The sequence below is a fragment of the Chrysochloris asiatica genome, unplaced genomic scaffold (genome assembly GCF_000296735.1).
Source record: "Chrysochloris asiatica unplaced genomic scaffold, ChrAsi1.0 scaffold00190, whole genome shotgun sequence".
Classification (NCBI taxonomy): domain Eukaryota; kingdom Metazoa; phylum Chordata; class Mammalia; order Afrosoricida; family Chrysochloridae; genus Chrysochloris; species Chrysochloris asiatica.
The window spans coordinates 4,995,592-5,004,368 of record NW_006408708.1 but is presented as its reverse complement, the minus strand read 5'-3'; the positions used below and the strand labels follow the sequence as shown (position 1 = coordinate 5,004,368).

General features: G+C 39.4%; 1 protein-coding gene across 1 annotated transcript in view; it reads left to right on the top strand.

Moving 5' to 3' along the window:
• The window catches only part of SLC10A7 (solute carrier family 10, member 7), a 390,178-nt gene that overhangs the window by 11,788 nt on the left and 369,613 nt on the right, over window positions 1-8,777 (top strand). Inside the window, exon 2 of the mRNA XM_006872278.1 lies at window positions 4,271-4,353. Coding sequence (XP_006872340.1) covers window positions 4,271-4,353 — 83 coding nt within the window. The remainder of the gene's footprint in view (window positions 1-4,270; window positions 4,354-8,777) is intronic.

The window sequence follows — 8,777 nt, the reverse complement described above, 5'->3', positions numbered from 1 at the left end:
CCTTGATGGCTCCCAGGTGAACTACTTGCTTGTTCTTGTAGTCGTCAATTACATACAGTCGTCTTTTATGCTGTTTTAAAAAGTATTTGAAATGAACAAATTATTGGTTTTGCAGAATTCTATCATGCGATCTCCAGCATCATTTCTGTCATCAAGGCCATATTTTCCAACTACTGGTTCCTCTTTTTTTCCAACCTTTGCATTCCAAGTGCCAGTGACTATCAATATATCTTGACTGCATATTTGATTAATTTCAGACTGAAGAAGGTGGTTGTCTTTCCGTTCCGTAGAATTGGTTCCAACTCAGAACGACCCTGTACAGGGTTTCTGAGGCTGTATATCTTTACAGGAGCAGAAAGCATCATCTTTCTTCTGTGGAGCAGTTGGTAATTTCGAACTGCTGACTATGAGATTAGCAGCCCAATTCATAACCACTACGCTACCTGAGCTTCTTGAAGAAGGTAGTAGAATTCTTCAATTTTATCCTCTCTGGCTTTAGTGGTTGGTACAAAAATTTGAATAATAGTGGTATTAACTGATCTTCCCAGTAGGTGCATGGATATTATTCTATCACAGATAATGTTGTGTCTCATGAGAGATCTTGATATGTCCTTTTTGATGATGAATACAACGCCATTTCTCTTCAATAGAGTAAACCATGTGATTTAGTAAACCATCTAATTGTCAGATTCAAAATGGCGAATACCAGTCCATTTCAGCTGACTGATGCCTAGTGTATAGATGTTACTGTGTTTCATATCATTTTTGACAATTTCCAGTTTTCCTAGATTCATACTTCATACATTCCAAGTTCCGATTATTAATGGATGCTTACAGCTATTTCTCTTTATTTTGAGTTGTGCCCCATCAGAAAATAAAAGTCCCAAGGGCTTCCCTCTATTTGTGTCATGGCGATCAACTCTCCATTGAGGATGCAGCTCTTCCCCAGTTGCATTTTGAGTGCCTTCCTACCTGAGGGGCTCATCTTATGGCACTATATCTGGCAGTGTCTCTGCTATTCATTACGTTTTCAGTGACTAAATATTCGAAAGTAGTTTGTCTCTCCTTCTTCTTAGTCTGTCTTTGTGTGGAAGCTCATCTGAAAACTGTCCACCATGTGTGGCCCTGCTGGTGTTTCAAATACTGGTGGCATAGGTTCCAGAATCACAGCAACTCACAAGCCACCACAGTCGGGCAAACTGACAGATGAGTGTGGTTGCCATTAATTAATATTTATTATTTATGTGTGTGTTTAGCATGGTAAAGTTAGCTTCTTAAAAAGTGCAGCTGTTGGCCAGCTAAAGTAAATGCTTTAGCCATACCAAAAAAACTTGCGATTGAAGTAAAAGCTGTGTGCTTGTGGCAGAGATTATCTTTGGACATGTCCCTAGCTTTCACTTGCAACCATATTGCTATCTCTAAATCTTATTATGTAGAATTTCTGGAAGCACTACTGTGGGCATACTGTTGACCTTGTGATACAAGGTCTCATAAGATGTAGAGGACTGGAGGAAACAATAAAATTATATTAAATAATAATACCTCCCCCTACCTATATCAAAGAATCAAACCAAAACAAACCCAGCATATTTTAAATTTGTTTTAGGCACCTGCTTTCAAAAGAAACCAGTTTCCCTTGACTTTAAAATCTGCTCCTGAATCACCTTTCTTGGTTATTGAGGAAATATCAGTTTTAGGTGTCAGCTGCTAAGGCACTCACAGGTAGAAAAATAACGTACCTTTGTTTTTTAAAAAAGTTTTTGAACAAACGTAACTGCCCTGACACGTAATGCCTTTTATGCTTAACTTCTCCTTTTTGCTGTTTTCCTCAGATCTCTGCCAAACGATCCCCATAAGTGCTAGGTTTTGAAAAGCATTTATTGCAATTCTTGAGTGGAATCTCTCCTTCTTCACTTTTTCTTTTATGCAAGTGCTAAGACGTAGTTTAAGTGCTCAATGAATGTATGTGAAATGAATGGTGATTTTTCCTGTGTTTGGTCTTTTATTTATACATTGGGCGATATCTGTAGGTATGATGTAGAACTGCAGAGCATAGAAAACTCAAGTTTGTGGTCCCTTTGTTTTATTTAAGGAGGCTGATGGAATGGCAAATGTTGTCTTAGTTCTCTCTTGTGGCTATTGTGTGCTATTGAGTCCATTCTGACTCATAGGAACCTTGTAGGACAAAGTAAAACCTCCCTAGTGGGTTTCCTGGGCGGTAATCTTTAAGGAGCTCTGGTAGTGTAGTGGCTACAAACTGGGCTGCTAACCTCAAGGTCGGCAGTTGGAAACTACCAGCTGTTCTGTGGAAGAAAGAAGAGGCTCTCATAAAGATTTACAGCCTCAGAAACCCTCTGCAGGGTCACTATGAGTTGGAACCGACTCCACGGTACTTAACAACAATCTTTATTGGAGCAGCTTGCCAGGTGTTTTCGCCCCAGGAGCTTTAAACTGTTGACCTTACAGCTTGCAGCCGAGCGCTTGATCATTGCGCTACCAGTGTTCTTTATTAGTTTCCTTTCCTAAGGCTGCCATAACAAAGTACTAGTGGGTCTCTTATAAGAATAAGAATTGAAATGGATTGTCTCATGGTATTGGAGACAAGTCTGAATTCAGGATGTCAGCAGGGCCATGCTCTCCCTGAAGATTCTAGGGAAGGTCTGTTATTGTCTCTCCCAGCTTGTCTGGTGGTGTTATTGCTGTTAAGTGTCGTCAAGTCGGTTCCAACTCATAGTGACCTTGTATAAGGTTTCCAAGGAGCGGCTGGTGGGTTTGAACTACCAACCTTGAAGTTAGCAATGCTTATGCTATAGCTTCACACCAAGAGTCCAGCTTGTCTGGTAGCCCCATGCATTTCTTGTCTTGCAGTTAGTTGTAGGTTATATTTCTTTTCTGGGTGGGTCTGTGTCTCTTCTCCATTATAAGGATGCTCATCAGATTGTACCACCTTGCTCCAATGTGACCTCTTGTTAACGGATAGCATCTTCAAAGCCTTTATTTGCAGACCAGGTTCGATTCACAGAGATGGGAGTTTAAAGACTTTAACATACCTTTTTAAGGGACACAATTCAATTCAGAACAGAGATAAACTCAGATATAAAAAATATGGCACATAGCAGAATTTCTCAACCTCATACCATTGATACTTTGGATCAGATAATACTTTGTTGTTATTGGGGTTATTTATGCGTTCTAGGATGTTTAATAATAGTCCTGATCTCTACCCACTAGATGCCAGTAGCATACTCAAACCCCTCCCAGCAAGTTATGACAACCAAAAATGGTTTCTCAGCATTGCCAAATGTCTCATGTGTATGGGTGGGGGCCCAAACCACCTTTACTTGTAAACCACTGGCACATAGGTGCAAAATGGCATGATATCATACCAGTGTCTTTTTAAAGAATGTTGTTCTTTGTTAGCACATTAGATCTTCAGACTAATTGTGTACAAGTCGCAAAGGATTTAAATATCAGTGTTGTCCTTGCCATACATATAGATTTGACCCATTTGCTGTGTTTCCGGTGTAACTCCAAAGTCCTCTGTGTAGTTCAAGGACCATGTCTGTTTGGTTCTGTCTAATTCACCACAGTATCCTTAGGGCCTGGCACAACCTAATAATGGTTGTAGTCATAACAGTGCATTGTGAAGTACTTTGTAAGTTTTATCTCATTCACATAGTAAGTAATGCATAATAAGTGCCCAATAAATATTTGTTGGGCACTTGGCAGAACTGATGACATGATGCATATCTCAGAAGGAATAAAATACCTGTTAAAGAGAAAACTGTTTTTTTCACTGTCTCTCTTCTTTTGTTTTGGGGGAGTTTTGATTGTCTGTAAAAGCTGGTTATATAATCACTGGCAGATATAATTAGGAGATATAATAAGGAGGATTTGCTAATGGTTCATGCACTCGAATGCTAACCAAGAGATTGGAGGCTTGAGTTTTCCTAGAGGTGCCTCAGAAGAAAGGCCTGGCTGTCTACTTCCAAAAAACCAGTCACTGTAAACTCTGTAGAGCCCAGTTCTACTCTGACACTCATAGGGTCACTATGAGTTGGAGTCTACTGGATGGCAGCTGGTGGTGTTATCACCAAATAGCCATGCTATCCCTGCTCTAGTTCTCATGCTACAGCAGATGCTTATTTAACTCTGTAGGGCTGTAGCTCATTAGGGCAACACTAATATTTAAAGGATCATTTGTTTCCTCCAATAGATTCTATCTACTGGAAGTTCTTTCATAACAATAATTCATTTTTTCTCTTTTTAGGACCACTGAAGCCAGAAATAACTGTAACCTACATTGCTGTTGCAATAATATTCTTTAACAGTGGACTGTCATTAAAAACAGAGGTACTGTAACCGATGGGGCACATAAAAAGGAGGGAAAAATTAATTTGTGTTTAACTGTTTTGAAATTTCAGGGCCCTTTTGTAAAGCTGTTTGTAACTGTAATCCTAATCCTACAGTGTAATAGAAGGTAACTTGAACTTCAGCAAAGGATTTGTATTTTGTTCCTCTGTGTCCTAGAAAATTCATAGTTGAGCAATGTTGACTCTCAAGATGTGATTATTGTGTGCATGTTTCTAATAATAGCAACTGAAGCATGTACTTTGGGTTTTCCTCAAATTGTGGTGGTAACTTTGCTGGCAACTGTTGTGCTTCAGTGCGCATGAGCTGTTGATGTTTAGTTGGGTTTGTATTCCTTTTGTGGATCATCTTTTGTTCCTAGGATTGATGATACTCAAGTGGTGCTTGATTTATCTCAACTTTTAGCTAATTAAAAAACAAAACAAAAACTGATTGGAATACCTAAAAGGGGTTCTAGAATTTACCCAGTGAAATAGGCTTTTTGCAGAACTTTTACAGTGTATAGGACCTTAGATATATTCTCGAGCCCCATCCAGAACCTTCTGAGGTGGGGCATTCCCACTAGAAAGGACGAGCAGACCAGCCTGAAACAGCTAGAACAACAGATACATTGTCAAAGAAAGATCAGCAAGAAAAATCCAAAACAAAAATGGCAGTGTGATCGGCTACTACAAGAACAAGCAAATTGTTCACTAGGGAGCCATCAAGGCACACAATCAAGTCCCTTCAGGACAAACTCCCCTCTAAGGCTGAAACTCAAAGGGAATACATGAACAGGCATGTAAGCTTGCTAGCAACCATGTTGGTCTACTGGTGAGTGGAAGAGTAGGGAAAGGCAGCAATGAAGAAATGGGCTGAGTTCATTCACGTTCCATAGACTTCCGTTGACTTGGAAATGAGAGAGAGAAGGGGAAAGGCTGGGAACTCCTGAGCCCATGGACAAGGATATAGCCACAGAGAACTAGAGCTGAGAGTGAAGCATCCAACTGATATGAAGTGAGGGGAGATGCACAAGAATGCCCAAACTTGAAGATAGTACCCATCTGACCTAGCCTTGATGGCTTGATAATCAGAACTCAACTAGACAATGATTAAAAAAAAATTTTTTTTTGATAAAGGAAATGAATGTAAATTGCTACAATTTGATGAAATTAACATCCTTTTAATGGATGTAATAGCTCACAATACCAGCTGTGAGGGAAGGAGTCTTCACATCAAGTATCAATCCTATCCCCTCTGTATACAGGGTAGCTAGAGACAGGCAACATAGACATTGGCTACCTAAAATGAGGGGGTGATAAAGGCACGAAGCGACTTTACAAGTCACTGGTTGACTTGTAAACTAAACTTTACAAGTTTTCAAGAGGGAGTTTAGTTTCCGAGTAGGGGGAAGGTAGAATCTCCACTGAATAGTTTTCATCTTGTCTAGATGGGTCTGGTGAAGAGATGGGGATAAGATTCTTATGATTCAATAGTGAGTAATTGTTACTGTGGCTAATTGCTATTGTCACAACTGTAAAGGTAGAAGCTTTGTAACAAATACGGAGGAGTAGTTAATTTTTCAGAAACAGAGGACTTCATCTTTCTCCTGTGAGTCACACTTAAAAGCACAAGCTTTTTCTGTCAATACCCGAATTCGAATATTGATTCTTAAATCTAAGGCATGGTGATGCGGAAGCATGCATGCCACTCCCCTGGTGCTGAACTGACCTTATTTTGAGGTCCTCCTGGTGGCCTTGGATAAAGTTCTTTGTGGAGCAGCTGCCTCCCAAGGTCTCTACTTGGGATGTGGCTCTAGCTATGTCCCCTGGTGGTGGTTTAATAGCCACAACTGTTACTTATGCCATGGGAAACCTGGCAAGAGACTTGATTTCTCTTGCATCTTACTTAATGTTCTGCACAACAGCCAACTCTGTGGGATGTAGCTGATGAAGAAGGGAGAATGTCACAGCTTTCTGTGTCCTCTAAGGACTGGCTTTCTCTGTAAGCACCTAGGAACCTTTTGTGCCATCTAGCTAATTTGGATGTAATAATGAGATGCCTTGATTCCATTCTTTATCTAAGTATCTAAGTAGCCACCTAAGCCACTTCCTCCATCAAAGGCCCTTTTCAAACCAGTACAACATTAAGTCACTTTCAAAAGCCATTTAGCTTAAGATGTCCTAGATTGCATCATTGTGTAATGTTAAACCATTGCTTAGCCCTGCTGATTTCCTGGGCAACTGAACAGTTAGTTGTAAGTTAGGAGGCAGCCGTCTTATTGTTATTTGTTTTCTAGTTAATAATCTCATTTCCTCTGGGACAACCTCTTTTACATCTATTAGGTCTTAGAATAGTGCATTTTTGCACATAGGAGACACTGGGTAATTCATTATTGATGAGTTTATTGAAAGTCTTACGTTGGCCCCATTCGAGTTTGATTTATGATGAACAGTTCATGTAGTATTGCTCATACATTCATTCAATAGCATGTATTCTAAAATTTGTTTTACTAATGTGTGTTTGTTATAATTATATAGGACACTTTGTGCTAATACCATGCCAAATCTTCAGTTTTATGGCTGTTGATTTCTAGTTTTTGAAATAGCTATTAAAATAGTTTCTAAAATTTTGTTGTATTGAAGTGAAATAAAGTCATACTTGAAATATGTTTTATACTTAGCTAACTCCAAACTTGTAGTTTCAGAGGATTTGTCACTTAAAAGATTATAGCAGGGGCAATTCAATTAAACAGATAACAGTTACATGGGCATGGCTTCAAGGCACTGTGCTTGCTATGCTAGGGTAAGCCAAAAGGTATTGCTACAAACTCAGGAACTTTTCTTAGACAGAAACATCAACATGTGAAGGTATTGTTTCTTGACATGTGTCCCATCTCGGACTATTCACTTCTGAAGTCAGTGTCTCTAACCCTTCCTAAAAGATTGCTGTGCTATGTCAAAATGCCAGTTTGGGCATCCTTGAGGGACTCAAATTTTAAATGTTCATTGAGATTAGGGATCAAAAAGAAGTCTGAAGGGCAAGATCAGCAGGGCTGTAGGGTGGATGAAGTAAGATTTCCCAGTGCAATTCTTGTAGGACAGCCCTTCATGATGGGAAACAATTCCTCGGCAAAGCCCCCATGATAGTCCTGTGCCTTTCCAGAAAATCTGTTAAAATGACCCTTTTGAAATCCTAAAAACAGTCACTATAATCTTCTGAGCTGATCTCTTTGTCTTGAATTTAACTGGCCCAGAAAATCCCCTTGGAAGCCACTGTTTGGATTGTTACTGTTAAATGCCGTTTAGTTGTTTCAACTCATAACGACCGTGTATAGGATTTCTGAGGAGTGGCTGGTAAGTCTGAACTGTTGATCTTGCAATTAAGTGCATATTCTACAGCACCACATCAGGACTCCACTGTTTGGGTAGAACCTTTTTTTTTTTTTTTTAAAGGAACTTTAATAAGATTAAGACAAGTGTATTAGTTAGAGAACTTCTCTGCAGCCACCCACTGATCACAGAGACGTGTTCACACTTAAAAAAAAAAAAATGAAAGAATAAATAAACTCATGCACGTATGAACTGAAGGGGTCCTGGTGGTGTAGTGGGTTATGCATTGGGCTGCTAACTGCAAGGCCAGCAGTTTGAAACTACCAGGTATTTATGGGAGAAAAATGGAATTTTATGCTCCTGTAAAGATTTACATCCTTGGAAACCCTGTGCAGAGTCACTGTAAGTTGGAACTGACTTCGGGGACATACAACCACCACACCATCATGTATGAAGTGAAACCTAGTGATAATCATACAATGAATGATGAGCAGAGAGCTCAGGGCCTCAAAAATGGTCCTGAGTAGGAAAAACCATATAGGTTTTTCCTAAGCAGATTTTAAAAATTAATTTTGTCTCATTAACTAGGAAATAAGTATAACAAGTTCTAAATCTGAGGCTCCTGCTGCTCATTTTAAGCCAAGAACTATGAGGCTGACTCCCAGAAAGTGAATCAAATGAAGGTCAAATGTGGGTTGAAAGTGAAATTGATATGTAATGAAAATTTTTCTTCATACTAGTCAGAGCCCCTGATTTTAAGCAATTCTTGGTGCTGTTTGTCACTGAAATTCTAATATAATCAGAACATTATGTGGCGTATCTTCTTAAGGTCATTGTAGTGGAATTTGTTCTATTTTATAGGCAAATAAACAGAATTTATAGGAGCTCTGGTAACATAGTGGTTATGAATCGGGCTGTGAACCACAAGGTCAGCACTTCGAAACTACCAGCTGTTCCATGGGAGAAAGACGAAGCTTTCTGCTCCCATAAAGATTTACAACCTCAGAAACCCTGTACAGGGTCACTACAAGTCAGAACTGACTCCATGGCACATAACAACAACAACAACATACAACTCCAACAGCCAGAATTAAT